Source organism: Protomyctophum parallelum (genome assembly GCF_964188405.1).
Source record: "Protomyctophum parallelum genome assembly, chromosome: 8".
NCBI lineage: Eukaryota > Metazoa > Chordata > Actinopteri > Myctophiformes > Myctophidae > Protomyctophum > Protomyctophum parallelum.
The window spans coordinates 1,476,259-1,495,753 of record NC_139703.1 but is presented as its reverse complement, the minus strand read 5'-3'; the positions used below and the strand labels follow the sequence as shown (position 1 = coordinate 1,495,753).

Sequence of the window (19,495 nt, the reverse complement as noted above, 5' to 3'; positions counted from 1 at the left end):
TCTGTCTCCCTCCCTCCCTCCCTCTGTCTCCCTCCCTCCGTCCGTCCCTCCCTCCCTCCTCCCACCCTCCCTCCCTCCCTCCGTCCCTCCCTCCCTCCCTCCCAACAGTCACATCAACAGAAAGACCCAGTATGAGAACCCCATGTTGGAGGCTAAGCGCCGGAGGCAGCAGGACCAGCAACCTCCTCCTCCGCCCCAGCAGCCACCTGAAGGTGAGCGCTACATCCGAGGTTCGTTCACAAGCCCACCACCCGCGGCCCGCGGGCCTCATTTACCTTTCTTTATGATTCTGAACCATGTTTTGTTATGTGTGACGAGAGAGAGAGAGATAGAGACAGAGAGAGAGAGAGAAGACTGGGCCGAGCGCGAATGTGTGAATGAGTGAGTGTTTGGAAAAGCTAGTGGTGGAACGTAACGCATTTGGTAGTACTTAGCTCTAGTGTGTTTATCAATGGAAACTTTTGTTGAAATTGGCCGATCTCACAATGCCACGCGTTATGCTATTTTCCCACGAAATCTTGACACGAGTATTTTTTTCAATACTTTATACTTCTACTCGACTACATCTCAGAGGCAAATATTGTACATTGTAATCCTCTACGAATGAATACAACTTCAGTTAATAGTTACCTTGCAGCCCAGGCCGTAGCGTAACGGTCTGGGCACCGGACTGGTGATCCAGTCGCGGTGTGCCGCGGGTTCGACTCCCGGACCCGACACGGCCTTTACCGCATGTCATCCCCCCATCTCTCTCCCGTTTCCTGTCAGCCTACTTTCTATCCCTTAAAAAATCAATAAAGGCGTAAGCCGCAAAAAAATATCTTAAAAAAAATAAAATAAAAATAGTTACCTTGCAGATTTAGATTATTATTACAAAACATATACATGAACACGATTATAGCAGATGAGAATAGCAGATCTGCAAGCTCACAACGTGTATGGCATTGCGACGCATTGTGTGCTTATCGACTGGCTATTTTCGGAAAAGAAACGTTTTGTTACTTCTTATTTTGTTACTGCAACGATACATTTGTACTTTTGCTCATGTACATTTTGAATTACAGGACTTTAAACACAATCGACGAGCTCGATTTTCTTTCTTTCTTGCGAAAGCCTTCCCCACACTAACAGAAAACTGAAAATACAATAGCATAGTGCCATGAGGGACTACAGTCAACCATACAAGGCCTAGTAATTCATTTTCAATGAGAGGAGTGCGCTTATTTTGGACGCAGTTGAGGGGCAACAACGCAAGCATATTCACGTGGGAGCGCGGCCCCATTTAATTGTCACACGCGTGCTCGTTTCGTGCACACGCCCCGCGGCTGACTAGACCTGGATTGTGTAGAGCTTTAGCATCATGTCGTGCTTTAGCTAAATAGCAGATCTACAAGCTCATATCGCGCCACCGAGTGGCGCGATACGAGCTTGTAGGTCTGCTATTTTTTGAAAAATCGAAGAACGACTGACATTTTTTAGAATCTGATCTCAGGTCAGAATGGGTTAATCAGACCAGTGTGTGTCCGGCGGAAACCTCGTTATGAATCTGATCTCAGGTCAGAATGGGTTAAGTGGTCGAGTAAAACGTCTTAGTACGACTAGTTGTTCCACCGCTGGTTTGTCTGAGAGTTTGTCTCTTTTATACCAACTATGTTCATGGCTCTTTGTTCCTGCTTCTTTATTATTTGCTAAGTGACTTACCATTAAGACATACCTATGATTTGTGGCCATCCACGGGTGGCCACTTTTGACAATCATGTTAACCAGGTAAAAAGAACAGGTAAGAGACACACACATATAAACACACACACACACACACACACACACACACACACACATACACACACTCATAATCCTGCTTCTCGATCCATTTTGCTCCATGAGCAAGATTTAGTCTGTTAATTGCCTATATTAATTATTGGGCTAATTGCCAAGCCCTCTACTGCTCGTTCTTTCTTTTTTAAATGGAGCTCTTGTGAGAGCCAAAAAAACAGCCCCAGCTGATGGTTATGTAAAGGTAAAAGGTTGTGGCCCTGTGTTTATACCCCGGGCCGGCACGGAGGATAGGAGGACATCCTGCAGAGAGCTGCATTACGGCCACGGGGGGGGGGGGGGGGGGCTCCTGCATGACTTCTGCTCACTCAGCGGGACATTGCCTCGATCCCGGATTACCTGGCGGCTTTTCACCGGCCTCCTCTGAAGTTGTTTTTGTTGATTCACTTTGATTCTCTTTTCTGTGTGTCTAAGAGTCAGTGGTGGTGGTGGTGGTGGTGGTGGTGGTGGTGGTGGTGCGTTGTAATCTGCCATCAGTCACGGAGCCACTGCTGGACACATTTTGGAGCGTGACGTCTCGGTTCGGGTGGAAACCTCTCGTCTTCAAAACTGTTACTTTTCAGGATTCGAGTTGAAGAGTATAGCAGATCTACAAGCTTTTCCAGCTTGTGGACCTGCTACGTGTGACGCTGTTGTGTGGACGCTGTAGTATGATCAAGTAAATACAGCGTTGAGTTACAAAACAAATAGAATAGAATAGAAAAGAGATAAGAGGTTTCTGCCCGACAGCGACGGCGTACAGTATGTTGCTGTTGTCTCAAAAGGGTCCATCCTTTGTGGCTCTTTTCTGGCAGCTGTGTATAAGGTAACGAGGTGTCATGAAGGGAGTGTGACTCTTCGTCTTCAACCCCAAGGGTATATTATTCACAGCCTGGCATCAAACTGTGGCATGATACGAACACACAAGGAGTGTGCCAATATTTGCTACCCCGGCTTTCTCCCAGGTGCCAGCATTTTCACAGCCAATCCATTCTGGTTTAATGGGGAGTAGTGGTAGTGGTGTGTGTGTGTGTAGACCCCCATACCAGGGAATCTGGCAGCTCATAGCGCGCCACCGGGTGGCGCGCTACGAGCTTGTAGGTCTGCTATTTTTTGAAAAATCGAAGAACTACTGACATTTTTAGAATCTGATCTCAGGTCAGAATGGGTTCGTCAGACCAGTGTGTGTCCTGCAGTGGAAACCTCGTATGAATCTGATCTCAGGTCAGAATGGGTTGACACAGACAAGTTTGAGAACCAGTGACATTCCAAAGCGTCAGAGAGGCCTGCTATATTAGCACTCAGGTGGAACATCAGTATAGATTGCCATAGAGAAAGGTGGAGGCATTTGTGCCAAGTGTGAAATGTGGCCCAGGTGTGAATTGACCTCTTTTCACGAAAAGGCAAATAAATTGGGCACAACAAAGAGGGGAGAAGAAAAGGGGGGGTCGGGGGATGATTCATGACAAGTGAAATGTGAAGAGGTCAGATGTCTATGCATTGTATGTGTCTACTGTACTAGACCCCGTCTATAGAGTGTCTATCTACGTGTACACCCATGACTATATGGACGTGTACACCCATGACTATATGGACGTGTACACCCATGACTATATGGACGTGTACACCCATGACTATATGGAGCCCATCTGGAGTGCTGTGTGCCCATCTCTCTCTGTCGTTTTACAGAATGGATGGAGGACTCGGCGTTGGCAGGCGCCCCCCTGGCCAACTACGCAGCCAATCACCAGGAGACGTACCGAGACCCGCCGCCCCACCCCCATGTGCCCAACGCCGTGGGACAGAAGCGTAAGTCCTAACCCCAGGGGGTCTTCAACAGGGGGTCCGGGGGGGGTCCGGGACCCCTAGGGGCTGCCAAATCTGTGTGTCTTTTTTTTGTGTTTTGTTTGCGGAGAACGCTATAGCCGAAAATAGCAGATCTACAGAGCGAAGCGTTGTGAGCTTGTAGATGGGCTATTTTTAGGGTTGAAAAGAGCAGACCAAATACAGAGTGAAAGCTCATTTACCAAGTATTGGGCGATTTCTGTGGTTAAATGTCTGAAAATGCACATTGACATGAATCCAACATACAACGATCATGACAGCATGAAAGTCTATGAAGCAATCAATGACAAAGTTTAATCTGCAACACAATTGTATGCAATATTATGTAGTGGGCTCCCTGCTTCAGCTAAAGGGCTGAAAAAAATTAACCCATTCTGACCTGAGATCAGATTCATACGAGGTTTCCGCCGGACACACACTGGTCTGATGAACCCATTCTGACCTGAGATCAGATTCTAAAAATGTCAAGTCGTTCTTCGATTTTTCAAAAAATAGCAGACCTACAAGCTCGTATCGCGCCACTCGGTGGCGCGATATGAGCTTGTAGATCTGCTATTTTTTAAATAGCTAAAGCATAACATGATGCTGACACCAAATTGGGTGCCCGGTCAGAATGGGTTAATATCATTGGGTTTTAGTGTAAAAGGCATAATTTGAGACGACTAAATCCAGGACATTCATAGCACAGGATCACCATGCAACATTTATACCCACGCTGACATTTTTATATGAAAAAATAAATAATTCAGCCCGTGAGTTATCCGCCAAGCCTAGTTGCCCGAGGCCGTGTTTGGGTTTCCGCGATGCCTGTACTGTTGTACGCTAGTGATTATGAATCCATACGGTAACACCGCTCTTTTCCCACTCCAACTTACAGTATGTTCAGCTGTGTTTATTGGGATCATATCTAAATCCATTATGTAAGCCTGTTCCCCCATTCTGGTAATGGGGGGGGGGGGGGGACAGGCTTAACCCACTCTGACCGGGCACCCATTTTGGTGTTGGCATCATGTTGTGCTTTAGCTATTTAAAAATAGCAGATCTACAAGCTCATAGCGCGCCACAGAGTGGCGCGATACGAGCTTGTAGGTCTGCTATTTTTGAAAAAAATCGAAGAACGACTGACATTTTTAGAATCTGATCTCAGGTCAGAATGGGTTCATCAGACCAGTGTGTGTCCAGTGGAAACCTCGTGTGAATCTGATCTCAGGTCAGAATGGGTTAAATAATTTCCGACCCTCCTTTATTTCTTTCACCACATTTTTCTCTGCTTCCCCCGGACCCCGCCCGTTACAGTTTTACCCACAAAAGCCATGAGTCTCGTATCAGCATCTTTACATTCACCTCATGCGTTCGTTCTGAGAAATGGAATTCAAAAGGTGCTACACACACACACACACACACACACACACACACACAACACACACACACACACACACACGCAGCACGTTGCAGAAAGGCCACAAGCATAGTGACATTGACCAGCTCCAAGGGTAATGCATTTTTCATGGTATGAGTGCACCGCAGCACTGCCGTGGCACGTCGTTGGCCAGTCTGGAAGGTGGAGTAGCGTTCCTTTCCTCCTTGACCCTCGTCCTCCTTTATAACCCATTCAGACCGGGAAAGCATCTGTGTCGTTTTTTTTAGTTACAGAATGCCACAGACGAAAAACTGTCTTAAGTCCACACTATTGATCCATAATGTATAAATGATAGATAAAGGGTTCAGGACAACGAGGCCTTTTCGTGGAGGGGTCAGAATGAAATTTGGACTTGGACTGTTTTTCGTCTGTGGTACTCTAAACTGTTGGCGATTAAAAGAATCTTGCAAATCTTTGAATATAATATACCGTATGTTTGGTTCTGGGGGTCACCTCCCTGGAACAAACTATTTTGAAATGTGCCAAATTTAAAAAAAAATGGAGGGGGGAGGGGATGGTTTGAGAACCACTGATTATAGCAACATATAACGTTCTCTTAGGAAACTGTTAGGATTTACACTTTTAGAGTGGACCTCTCAGGTCTTGCTGGGTTAAAGTCAGTCCGTCCCTCCGTCTCCCCCTCTCACTGTGTCACCCCCCCCCCCCCCCATGTCTCTGTCCTCTAGACGGTGTGGACGTCCTCCTCGCTTCGTGTCCTACAATAATAAGTCATTTTAATACATTGTCTCCTCAACACTTCTCGCTGGATATCCACGCGGATATCCGTCTTTTCCTCCTCTCTCTCCGCCTCTTCTCCTCCTCCTCGGGTCAATATCGTTAGCGCCCACGCAGAGCGCTCTCTGAAGAACAGAACACTGTCGGCGCCGCCGCCGCCGAGGCAAATAGCCTCACTTCATTTTGACTTATCGCCATCTCTGATCTCTCTTCATTTCATTCCTAATGCCAGATAATGATTTTTTCTCCGCGCCTCTTCATTTCCTTTGTGGACGGACGCCGGGGCACACCCATAGAGAGAGAGAGAGAGAGAGGGAGAGAGATAGAGATAGAGAGAGAGAGAGAGAGAGAGAGACGGGAAATCATCTGTCATTTTTTTTATTTTGGCTAGCCTACTGTATATAGTGTTCGGGATTTCTCAAAAATAGCAAGCTCACGCTTGCTATAGTGTTACATTAGTGTACTGTGGACCTCAAATGTGTGAAAAATGTTGAATAATTTGTTCTTTTAAAGGTATATTCAGTGATTTCACTTAATTCAAATATCACTTATTTTTGTGTTTTGTTGTGATAATCCTCCCTACTATAGAGTGTGCTGGCCATATAAGGAGTTCCTCCCGGTCCCCAGTTAACCTTAGGTTTCGTTTTTGACTCTCTATCCTGATTGGACGAAAGGCTGGGTCCCACAGCCAAAAACGAAACCTAAGGTTTTTTGAGTGAAATCACTGAATATACCTTTAACACACATCTTCTCTTCTTGGGGTGTCCCTGGCACAAAACATTTTCACATGGCCAAATAAAATTCACATCAATTCGAGGGGGGGGGGTCTTTGGCACAAACACAAGTTTTGAGAACCGCTGATTTAGAAGGCATTATTTTGTAGAATGGGCCTCAGGTCTAAAAACCCATAACTAGCGTATTAATGAATTATTCCGGCACTGCCAGTGTTTTTCCAGTGAAAACCCTTATTTTGAAGTCCCACAGATCCCAGGACATGAACTGCATGTAAACAAAGACTATGTGGAGGAGCGGGGCGATCAGATTTTATTTCACCCCGAAAATACATTTTGTAACCGCGATCATCAGTTCTTTACTTTACAGGTTGAATAAAGCTTGTTTCGATCGAAAACACAATCTGGGAAAAGAATCTGAGATAAATGTATTTTCTGTAAATTTAACCCATTCTGAACGGGAACCCATTTTGGTGTTAGCATCATGTCGTGCTTTAGCTATTTAAAAATAGCAGATCTACAAGCTCATATCGCGCCACCGAGTGGCGCGATACGAGCTTGTAGGTCTGCTATTTCTTTTTTAATCGAAGAACGACTGACATTTTTTAGAATCTGATCTCAGGTCAGAATGGGTTCATCAGACCAGCGTGTGTCCAGTGGAAACCTTGTATGAATCTGATCTCAGGTCAGAATGGGCTAATAACGTTGGGGCGAACTTGGCCGTCAGTGAGACCACGTTGAGGTGAGACGGGTCGTTCCAAGCGTCGTGCATCACGTCGACGCCGAGCAACGGGCGTTACCCTGTTCTTATGTGATGTGATGGCAGTTGAGGCCCGGGATCTCTCTTCAGTAGTCTGATCATCACCCAGACCAAATCTGTCAACGCCACCGACGGGTTCGTCTCCCAAACAGCTGGTCATAAATCATCCGGGGGGGTTGTTTGATAAACCGCTCATGCACACACACACACACACACACACACACACACACACACACACACACACACACACACACACACACACACACCGTTCTCACCACACCTGAATCTGCAGGCTGCTTGCAAGTAACGGTTTGCTTTTTGCATGTCATTGCTGTCGCGCAGAAACCTCTTATCTCCATATTTTACATTTTGTGTGTGTGTGTGTGTGTGTGTGTGTCTGTGTGTTTTATTGTTCTCGTAAATTAACGCCCCACTTGATCATACCTAAAGCGTCACGCAAAAGTACCAGATCCGCAAACCTCGAACCGCGGCGCAAAGTGACGCGTTTTGAGCTTGTATAGATCTGCTAATGCATTGAATTAGAATCCTGATTCAGAAACGGGTGTTGGACGTACAGTATGAGGTTTCCACCCGCCAGAGGCGATTATACGTGTGTATTGATTGATTGATTGAATACTTTATTAGACAGAAATGTAAAACAGCACGTTGGTACAGTCAGACATTACGGCTAAAAGGATAACACAAAGAAATCCTGGGGACTTGTTTGCATTGTGGTCCTATATGTTTTCAATTCATCAACATAGCGTAATGCCCTCCCCTTGTGGTCTCCTGATTTTTCAGGCCAGTTTTGAAAGACACCAGTGATTCACTGTGTGTGTGTGTGTGTGTGTGTGTCTGTGTCTGTGTCTGTGTGTGCACGTGTTCGCGTGTGTGTGCGTGTGTATTTATGTGTTCTGTCCAGGAGGGAAGCCCTTCTTCACGCGGAACCCGGCGGAGCTGAAGGGCACCTTCATCAACACCAAGCTGAAGAAGAGTCGCAGAGGCTTCGGATTCACGGTGGTGGGCGGAGACGAGCCCGACGAGTTCCTCCAGATCAAGAGTCTGGTCCTGGACGGACCCGCCGCCCTCGACGGCAAGATGGAGACAGGTCAGTCTGCTGCTAGTCTAGATGGAGACAGGTCAGTCTAGATGGAGACAGGTCAGTCTGCTGCTAGTCTAGATGGAGACAGGTCAGTCTAGATGGAGACAGGTTAGTCTGCTGCTAGTCTAGATGGAGACAGGTTAGTCTAGATGGAGACAGGTCAGTCTGCTGCTAGTCTAGATGGAGACAGGTCAGTCTAGATGGAGACAGGTCAGTCTGCTGCTAGTCTAGATGGAGACAGGTCAGTCTAGATGGAGACAGGTCAGTCTAGATGGAGACAGGTCAGTCTGCTGCTAGTCTAGATGGAGACAGGTCAGTCTAGATGGAGACAGGTCAGTCTGCTGCTAGTCTAGATGGAGACAGGTCAGTCTGCTGCTAGTCTAGATGGAGACAGGTCAGTCTGCTACTAGTCTAGATGGAGACAGGTCAGTCTGCTGCTAGTCTAGATGGAGACAGGTCAGTCTACTACTAGTCTAGATGGAGACAGGTTAGTCTGCTGCTAGTCTAGATGGAGACAGGTCAGTCTGCTGCTAGTCTAGATGGAGACAGGTTAGTCTGCTGCTAGTCTAGATGGAGACAGGTCAGACTAGATGGAGACAGGTCAGTCTGCTGCTAGTCTAGATGGAGACAGGTTAGTCTGCTGCTAGTCTAGATGGAGACAGGTCAGACTAGATGGAGACAGGCCAGTCTGCTGCTAGTCTAGATGGAGACAGGTCAGTCTGCTGCTAGTCTAGATGGAGACAGGTCAGACTAGATGGAGACAGGTCAGTCTGCTGCTAGTCTAGATGGAGACAGGTTAGACTAGATGGAGACAGGTCAGTCTGCTGCTAGTCTAGATGGAGACAGGTTAGACTAGATGGAGACAGGTCAGTCTGCTGCTAGTCTAGATGGAGACAGGTTAGACTAGATGGAGACAGGTCAGTCTGCTGCTAGTCTAGATGGAGACAGGTCAGTCTGCTGCTAGTCTAGATGGAGACAGGTCAGTCTGCTGCTAGTCTAGATGGAGACAGGTCAGTCTGCTGCTAGTCTAGATGGAGACAGGTTAGTCTAGATGGAGACAGGTCAGTCTGCTACTAGTCTAGATGGAGACAGGTCAGTCTGCTGCTAGTCTAGATGGAGACAGGTTAGTCTAGATGGAGACAGGTCAGTCTAGATGGAGACAGGTCAGTCTGCTGCTAGTCTAGATGGAGACAGGTTAGTCTAGATGGAGACAGGTCAGTCTAGATGGAGACAGGTCAGTCTGCTGCTAGTCTAGATGGAGACAGGTTAGTCTAGATGGAGACAGGTTAGTCTAGATGGAGACAGGTCAGTCTGCTGCTAGTCTAGATGGAGACAGGTTAGTCTAGATGGAGACAGGTCAGTCTGCTGCTAGTCTAGATGGAGACAGGCCAGTCTACTACTAGTCTAGATGGAGACAGGTTAGTCTAGATGGAGACAGGTCAGTCTAGATGGAGACAGGTCAGTCTGCTGCTAGTCTGGATGGAGACAGGCCAGTCTACTACTAGTCTAGATGGAGACAGGTCAGTCTGCTACTAGTCTAGATGGAGATAGGTCAGTCTGCTACTAGTCTAGATGGAGACAGGTCAGTCTGCTGCTAGTCTAGATGGAGACAGGTCAGTCTGCTGCTAGTCTAGATGGAGACAGGTCAGTCTGCTACTAGTCTAGATGGAGACAGGTCAGTCTGCTGCTAGTCTAGATGGAGACAGGTCAGTCTGCTACTAGTCTAGATGGAGACAGGTCAGTCTGCTACTAGTCTAGATGGAGACAGGTCAGTCTACTACTAGTCTAGATGGAGACAGGTCAGTCTGCTGCTAGTCTAGATGGAGACAGGTCAGTCTAGATGGAGACAGGTCAGTCTGCTGCTAGTCTAGATGGAGATAGGTCAGTCTACTACTAGTCTAGATGGAGATAGGTCAGTCTGCTGCTAGTCTAGATGGAGACAGGTCAGTCTGAAGAAGAAAGTTATTTTTATTTAGATTTTTTTGAAAAGGATTCCCATTAGCTGATGCCATGGCAATCAGCCAGTCTTACTGCAGTCCACACAAAAACATATTACAAAACACATAAATGAAAACTGCATCAATATCAATATAAAAACACATTAAATTGCATTAATTCACATTAGTCAATATCGATATAAAACGAAAATAAAACATAAACACTTATACAAATTAATTTGGCCTAAAGTTAATTAATCTGCGTTCCAGTAAATACCTCTGCCCTTTTTCTTTTTTGAGTGGTGCAGCCGCTCCAATGCACAGCTTTGTGTGTCCGTCTGTCCGTTTGAGTACAAAGTGTCCGTGACGTCATGTTGATGACATCATCAGACGTCGTCATTGTAACGAAAGGCACCGCTCACTTTTTTCACCTTTTCTTTTTTAAGTGGGGCCAAAATATATTTTTGGGGGTCCTTGACGTGAAAATGTCAAAATGCCGCTGGCGTGGCCCTCAAACATTGGTTAGGGACCCCCACAAAAACATTTTTTTCAAAAGAATTACAGAATATTTAAAAAAAAAACATGTGTTCATAGGTAAAGTAGTAGTGTGGTTAACCCATTCTGAACGGGCACCCATTTTGGTGTCTGCATCATGTTATGCTTTAGCTATTGAAAAATAGCAGATCTACAAGCTCATATCGCGCCACCGAGTGGCGCGATACGAGCTTGTAGGTCTGCTATTTTTGAAAAATCGAAGAACGACTGACATTTTTTAGAATCTGATCTCAGGTCAGAATGGGGTTAATCAGACCAGTGTGTTGTCCAGTGGAAACCTCGTATGAATCTGATCTCCGGTCAGAATGGGTTAATTCATAATGTATTTTTACTTATAAGTTTGAGTCCCCAGGGAAATGTTATGTTTTGGGTGTTGACTGTTGAGCTGTAAAACGTTTGTAGAATCAAACAACACATGGACAACACCTCTCTCTCTCTCTCTCTCTCTCTCTCTCCCTCCCTCCCCTGTGTTCACACTGCAGGCGACGTGATCGTCTCGGTCAACGACACGTGCGTGCTGGGCTACACCCACGCCCAGGTGGTGAAGATCTTCCAGTCCATCCAGATCGGCTCCATGGTCAACCTGGAGCTGTGCCGCGGCTACCCGCTGCCCTTCGACCCCGACGACCCCAACACCAGCCTGGTGACCTCCGTGGCCATCCTGGACAACAAGGAGCCCGTCATCGTCAACGGTAAAAAACCAGGACACGCCTAAAAAACTACATGAAAATATATTAAAGGGATTGTGACATAAAAAAAAAGGTTTTGGAATTGTTCTTGTTTTTTTTAGGTTTTCTAATCTCAATTGCACCCAAAAAACATGAACTTTTAACATTCAGTAGATTTTCTGTGATCTGGGGTTTTCTGGCTCAAACAGGTGCTCTGATTTGCCGGCAGTAAGTGACATCACTTACTGCAAATCCCATATATGTCAATGGGATTTGCCAGCAGATGTCACTGTTTCACCTGTTTTCATTGTAGCTCAAAAGGCCCAAAAAACCCCAAAGAAAACTTCAGACCACAGAAAATCCACTGAATGTTCAAAGTTCAGGTTTTTTGGGTGTAATTGAGGTCATAAAACCTAAAAGAAAAAAGAAAAAGAAAAATAAATGAAAATGAATGTCATAAAACCTTTAAAAAATGACCATGACTAAAACAAAATAAAATAAATGCTGTCAAAATTACAACACTATACAGGCCACGCCTACGACTCGCCCTCCGGCCACAAGAACAACAACAACGGCGAGGGAGGACTGCCCGGCCTCAACGGCCTCCCCCGCCCCCACAGCCCTCACACCGGCTCCGACACGTCGTCGCAGCTCGGCTACCCCGCCGACCTGGCCTCCTCCATCGCCACGCAGCCCGAGCTCATCACCGTGCACATGGAGAAGGTACACAGAGACCCCCCCCCCCCCCCCCGTACCGGAGTAATATAGCAAGAGAGTGGCGACACTAGCGTTGACTCCCATTGTAATGGAATGCTGGAAGTGCTCATGCTATCTCAATGGGATAGTTCCAGCCATAGGAGCAATGTTTGGAACTATGGCCCATAAGGCACCTGCTTTGCATGTCGCTACTCTCCTACTCTACACTCTGTGAATAAGATAAGAGAGAGCCCCACGGCTGTGCCGTTTGTGAAACAAGCCTGTGAATATCTGGAAAGCCCTTTTTTGTATTGTAAACCTACGGCCGTGCTGTTTGTAAATTAGCTAAGGGAAGGGAGACCCTACGAGTGTGCCGTTTGTGGAACAAGCTTCTAAATGTTCTTTGCTGACTTGATCTCCTTGAACCATTTAGGACGGGAACGCATTTGTGCCGCTTATTTTATACTTTGAAAAATAGCAGATCTACAAGCTCTCAGCGTGGCACAGAGTGCCGCGCTATGAGCTTGTAGAAATGCTATTTTTGAAAAGTCGTGAAAATGTGTGCAATTCTTTGAATATACCCTGGTCCCTGTATATATATTCCTTCACACCAAACGTTTTTTTAACTCCCATCTTTGCTTCTGGATGGTCCCTGGAAAAACATATTTTCAGATGGGGGTTGTCAGCCAATATCTTTTTTGGGGGTCCTTGACATGAAATAGTTTGAAAACCACTGATATAGAAACACAGGTCTTTCAGAAAACTGTCACGATTTAGAAGACAATTGTAGAATCCGTTCTCTCTCTCTCTCTCTTCTTCCCCTTTTTTTAACCCATTCTGACCGGGCACCCATTTTGGTGTTGGCATCATGTTATGCTTTAGCTATTGAAAAATAGCAGATCTACAAGCTCATATCGCGCCACCGAGTGGCGCGATACGAGCTTGTAGGTCTGCTATTTTTGAAAAAAATCGAAGAACGACTGACATTTTTTAAAATCTGATCTCAGGTCAGAATGGGTTTAATCAGACCAGTGTGTGTCCAGTGGAAACCTCGCATCATGTTATGCTTTAGCTATTGAAAAATAGCAGATCTACAAGCTCATATCGCGCCACCGAGTGGCGCGATACGAGCTTGTAGGTCTGCTATTTTTTGAAAAATCGAAGAACGACTGACATTTTTTTAGAATCTGATCTCAGGTCAGAATGGGTTTAATCAGACCAGTGTGTGTCCCAGTGGAAACCCTCGTATGAATCTGATCTCAGGTCAGAACAGGTTTTAAGAAGACTGACTCTGATCATTCTGATTCCGATTCCCCCGAAGGGCGACAAGGGCTTCGGCTTCACCATCGCCGACAGCCCGGGCGGCGGCGGCCAGCGGGTCAAGCAGATCGTGGACTACCCGCGCTGCCGCGGCCTGAAGGAGGGCGACATCATGGTGGAGGTGAACAAGAGGAACGTCCAGAGCCTCAGCCACAACCAGGTGGTGGACCTGCTCAGCAAGTGTCCCAAGGGCAGCGAGGTCACCATGCTGGTGCAGCGAGGTAAGGGGTTAAAACACATTTTGGGGGCGGCCGGGAACCCCTTTTGGTGTTCTAAAGGTTTTATGACATTCATTTTCATTTATTTTTCCTTTTCTTTTTTCTTTTAGGTTTTATGACCTCAATTACACCCAAAAAACCTGAACTTTGAACATTCAGTGGATTTTCTGTGATCTGAAGTTTTCTTTGGGGTTTTTTGGGCCTTTTGAGCTACAATGAAAACAGGCAACACAGTGAAACAGTGACATCTGCTGGCAAATCCCATTGACATTATGTCACTTACTGCAAATCAGAGCACCTGTTTGAGCCAGAAAACCCCAGATCACAGAAAATCTACTGAATGTTAAAAGTTCATGTTTTTTGGGTGCAATTGAGATTAGAAAACCAAAAAAAAATAAGAACAATTCCAAAACCATTATTTTAATGTCACATTCCCTTTAAGCGTTACGTTATGCTTTAGCTATTGAAAAATAGCAGATCTACAAGCTTGTTGTAGGTCTGCTATTTTTTGAAAAATCGTGAGAAATGTGTAGCAAATCTTTGACGGATGGATGGCTCAGGGTGCACGCTGGGCAAGACCTATATGCTGTAGACCAAGGGTTCTCAGCGCTTTTGGCTGGGGACCCCCCGGAAATGCTTTGGCCATGTCTCGCGATTGATTGATTGATTGATTGATTGATTGATTGAATACTTAAAGGTATATTCAGTGATTTCACTCAAAAAACCTTAGGTTTCATTTTTGGCCTGGGACCCAGCCTTTCGTCCAATCAGGATAGAGAGTCAAAAACGAAACCTAAGGTTTTTTGACCCCCAGGGGTTAACTGGGGACAGGGAGGAACTCCTTATATGGTCAGCACACTCTATAGTAGGGAGGATTATCACAACAAAACAAAGAAATAAGTGATATTTGAATTAAGTGAAATCACTGAATATACCTTTAACAGTTTGCAAGAAAGTTACAGTTATGCAACAATGCTAAAAGGATAACACAAAAAGCCCAGAGGGCTTGTTTCCACTGTGGTCCTACATACATACAGTATATGTGTTCAATTCATCAAGACATATAAAGACTACTATACAAGAAATCATCAGTACTAGTAGCAATAAAAGTATATTTACTGAGAAACAGTTGGGGGGTCATTTCTTTTGGCAAGCTAGAAGAATTGCAACCGGGTGCTCTTTCACGGCGGTTTTGAAGGAGGGAACGGAGTCGCACTTTTTGATGCTGTTGGTATGGCGTTACCACATTTTGGCGGCATAATAGTAAAATGAATTCATCCCCAAGTTTGTGCCGAATCTGGGAGGGGGAACGAGATCAGTGGATCCGTGAAGGACGTTCATGGAAACGCTCCCGAGATGAAACTACTTGGGGAGTCGTCAGAGGAGCGTTGCATGCTGGGAGCTGTCATAACGCCAGGAAGGAAAAGTTAACCCATTCTGAACGGGGACCCATTTTGGTGTTTAGCATCATGTTGTGCTTTTAGCTATTGAAAAATAGCAGATCTACAAGCTCATTGTACGAGCTTGTAGGTCTGCTATTTTTGAAAAATCGAAGAACGACTGACATTTTTATAGAATCTGATCTCAGGTCAGAATGGGTCAATCAGACCAGTGTGTGTGTGTGTCCAGTGGAAACCTCGTATGAATCTGATCTCGGGTCAGAATGGGTTAAAAAGGAGAGACGGGAGAACGAGTGTCTATGAACAGATAGATAAGCAAAAGCAGTCTCTCTGGCACTCTATCTCTCTCTCTCTCTCTCTCTCTCTCTCTCTCTCTCTCTCTCTCTCTCTCTGCTGGAGATGTGATTTCCTACAGTGTAAGCTGCTAGTTGTCGTCCCCTGTTTTTTTTTTGTTTTTTTTGGTGACACCATGTCTCATATCTAGTTTGGGGATGAAGCCGAAGGCAGCATCTTTTTAGACGTGCTACGGTGCTACCACCACTAGACTGTCTGCTGCACCAGTAAAGGCTGTTTCAGACGGGGCGACGAGTAAGAGACGTACAGGCGCTCCCCTCGCCTGGATCAGTGACGCGTCTGCTCACGGGGGACAGTTCGCCCACAATCCAGGTCTAGTCGCCCCGCGGCCGCGTGCACAAACGAGCAGGCGCGCTACAATGTCACGGGACCTTATACAGTACGTCGGGGCTTAGGTCGACGCGCCTCAACCTCTCTGACGCGTCCAAAATGATCGCCCGCCTCTCATTGAAGATGAATTACCGGGGCGTGTCAGTCGCTTCCCGTCTAAAAGAAGGCCTTCAAGAGGAAAATTGCTCACTGTGTGCCTCCCATTATTTCCACGAACGCCAATCTTTGCCGACGGAACGCATACAGTGACTACTGCACGTCGTGCGCGAGACATGCTTTTGTCAAACCTGTGATTGAAAAACCCCCGTCGCACAAAAGCACTAAATGGAGAGAGAGACTTGTGAGCGCTACATGGACGATAAAACTGCAATGATTAACCCATTCTGACCGGGCACCCATTTTGGTGTCGGCATCATGTCGTGCTTTAGCTATTGAAAAATAGCAGATCTACAAGCTCATATCGCGCCACCGAGTGGCGCGATACGAGCTTGTAGGTCTGCTATTTTTGAAAAATCGAAGAGCGACTGACATTTTTAGAATCTGATCTCAGGTCAGAATGGGTTCATCAGACCAGTGTGTGTCTGGCGGAAACCTCGTATGAATCTGATCTCAGGTCAGAATTTGTTAAGATTGAATTTTTGTCTTTTTCCCCCAACATCACGAGCGCCAGTCTGGGAGACCTCCAGAGCTTCTAAACGCACCGTGTGATACAAGTAATTGGACGGTTTTCTCTGCCAGGGCAGTTGGAAGCCGGACCCCGTGCCTTATTAATTTGAGCGATTGAAAGGTCCCTGTGTGCGTGCGTGCATGCATGGGTGCATGTGTGCTTGCACACATTTTTATCTCGCCTGTAAGGATAAATCCTCAGAAGTGTCAGGAGGGGAGGATTGGATTGGACGAACAGTGGCCTTGTAACAACATTGTAGTTCGCTTTCTTCCTTGTCTCTCTCTCTCTCTCTTTCTCTCTCTCTCTCTCTTTCTCTGTATCTCTCTTTCTCTCTCCCCTTCAGTCTCCCATCCTCGCGGTCTCCTTCATTGCCTTTCTGACAGCCACACACATTGCACACGCACACGCCCAAGCCACTCCATTCCTCCCCCATGTCTTTATTAATGAGAGACATTACTTCATGGCGCTATAGTGTACACAACACGCCCATAAAGTGCTCCAACGCAGCTCCATAATGCTCAGGGTCTTTATGGGCTTGTCAATAACGGACGGGGGTTTAGCGAGAGGGGTTATGTAAACCATACTGACAGACACACCACTCACTGTGAGAGACGGTCCACAGCACATTTATATACCTATACAAGGGAATACCAGCGGGTGAGTGGTTATGGCTGCACAAGCCACGTTAAACTGGATTCATACTTATAGTTGCGTATCGTTATTGTTGCTGTCGGCCAGAAGACTCTTCTTCATATTTTCACTTTTTGGAAAATTAACCCATTCTGACCTGAGATCAGATTCACACGAGGTTTCCACTGGACACACACTGGTCTGATTAACCCATTCTGAACTGAGATCAGATTCTAGAAATGTCAGTCGCTCTTCGATTTTTCAAAAAATAGCAGACCTACAAGCTCGTATCGCGCCACTCGGTGGCGCGATATGAGCTTGTAGATCTGCTATTTTTCAATAGCTAAAGCATAACATGATGCCGACACCAAAATGGGTGCCCGGTCAGAATGGGGTTAACAGCCAAGGTTATTATAGTTAACTATAACTAACGAAAAAAACGAAAACTAGAATTAAAAAAAACATTTTAGTTAACTGAAACTAAACTGAAACTAAAATAAATTAAAAAACGATAACTAAACTAAAACTGTTGTGTGTTCACAAAACTAACTAAAACGAACTGAAATGATAGACAAAATGGCATTCGTTATCGTTTTTTTAACAATATTTATATGCCTTACGGACATCTAGAATATAAACCTTTTAAATTAATTTGGTACTTTTCCTTATTTCCCGAGCCGTTTTTACGGCACTTTTCAGCACCGTAAGGCAGCAAAAACTAAAACTAAACTAAAACTAAACTAAAACTAAGCATTTTCACAAAATAAAAACTAAACTAAAACTAGCAAACCCGCTCTAAAAACTAACTAAAACTAACTGAATTCGGAAAAAAAATGTCAAAACTAACTAAAACTAAACTATAATGAAAAAACCAAAACTATTATACCCTAATTGATCATTCTACAGCGTCACGCTAAAGTATCAGATCTACAAGCTCGCGATGCATTTCGAACTTGTAGATCTGATGCTTTTACTATTTTTGAATTTGATTCCTGAAAAGTAAAAATCTTGGACACAATGCCGTTTTCACCCGACAGAGACCATATCTGCAAGTTCACGGCACTTCGTGAACTTGTAGATCTGCTATTTGCGGTGTACGGCACTCAACAGTATTGTTGATGAACTATAGCCAAGTAATAAAGTCTCCTCAAGGCTACTAGAAGTGGAAGAGCTGCCTGGCCGTGGTGTGTTTTGTGAAAAAATAAATACATATTGAGCCTCACTCGTGAAAGGTGCTTACACTCATGGTCATATTGGTCTTAAAGCTCTTGTACAGAGCGTTCCCACAAAGCACACACACTGCTCACCGACAAAAACATGTGCGAATGCAATCAGACTGCCTTTGTCTTCATGCCAAATCAATTAGTCGTGCCAAACGAAAATGTTTCAGTGCCCAATGTTGGTTAAATTAAATAATAATTTACTTCCAAAGAAAAGACACTTAAAGGTATATTCAGTGATTTCACTTGATTCAAATATCACTTATTTTTTTGTTTTGTTGTTATAATCCTCTCTACTATAGAGTGTGCTGACCATAATTATAAGGAGTTCCTCCCTGTCCCCAGTTAACCCCTGCCTGGGGGTCAAAAAACCTTAGGTTTCGTTTTTGGCTCTCTATCCTGATTGGATGAAAGGCTTAGGTCCCAGCCAAAAACGAAACCTAAGGTTTTTTTGAGTGAAATCACTGAATATACCTTTAACAGTGGTTAGAGAAGTTGTGGAAAAAAGAAAAACTATTGTTATTGTGAGAAATATACCAGTGGTTATCAAAGTAATAACTTAATTGAAAAAAGTTACACAGTATGACGGTAGTAAACTTATCTCACGTAAACATGAGAGCAATCATTTCATTTCACTCTCTCAAAAGTTCCCTCAAATAACCCTAATATCTCATCTGCAAAAAACACCAGATATTTCTAACAAGTTGACATGGCGTCGCAGTGCATTATTTAAATAACCCTCTGCAGCGCAGACGTTTTTTACCCCAAAAAAATACACGTCAACTTAATTCATTGAAACTAAGATATTTGATTTAAAAAAAAACACTACGACCGAAAATTTTAATGTCCCTAGAAAATTGCTAGAGAGACTCGGCACAGCAGTTTTTATTAGGCGTTCCATCATGCTCGTTTAAAAGCACGGCTGGGTGGCTATTTCAAACCAAAACGACCTGTTGTGTAATGGACATTGGATGTTCAGTTATCTTGATAGTCCTATAGGGAGGGAGACCACTATAAAAATACAGTATATATAGCTGCCTGAGGGAGGGGTTATCACGCTCAAAACGCTGAGTAGTCTGTATGTTTTAAGTTTGT

At 45.1% G+C, this 19,495-nt stretch overlaps 1 protein-coding gene across 2 annotated transcripts in view; it reads left to right on the top strand.

Moving 5' to 3' along the window:
- Nucleotides 1-19,495, top strand: part of magi1b (membrane associated guanylate kinase, WW and PDZ domain containing 1b) — a 246,312-nt gene that overhangs the window by 157,487 nt on the left and 69,330 nt on the right. The window contains exons 9-14 of one of the 2 annotated variants that reach the window (XM_083771923.1): nt 109-212; nt 3,502-3,621; nt 8,226-8,411; nt 11,380-11,589; nt 12,095-12,288; nt 13,583-13,802. In XM_083771923.1, the coding sequence (XP_083628049.1) occupies nt 109-212; nt 3,502-3,621; nt 8,226-8,411; nt 11,380-11,589; nt 12,095-12,288; nt 13,583-13,802 (1,034 nt within the window). Of the gene's footprint in view, nt 1-108; nt 231-3,501; nt 3,622-8,225; nt 8,412-11,379; nt 11,590-12,094; nt 12,289-13,582; nt 13,803-19,495 lie in introns of both variants that reach the window. The other variant, XM_083771922.1, reaches the window with a different exon arrangement.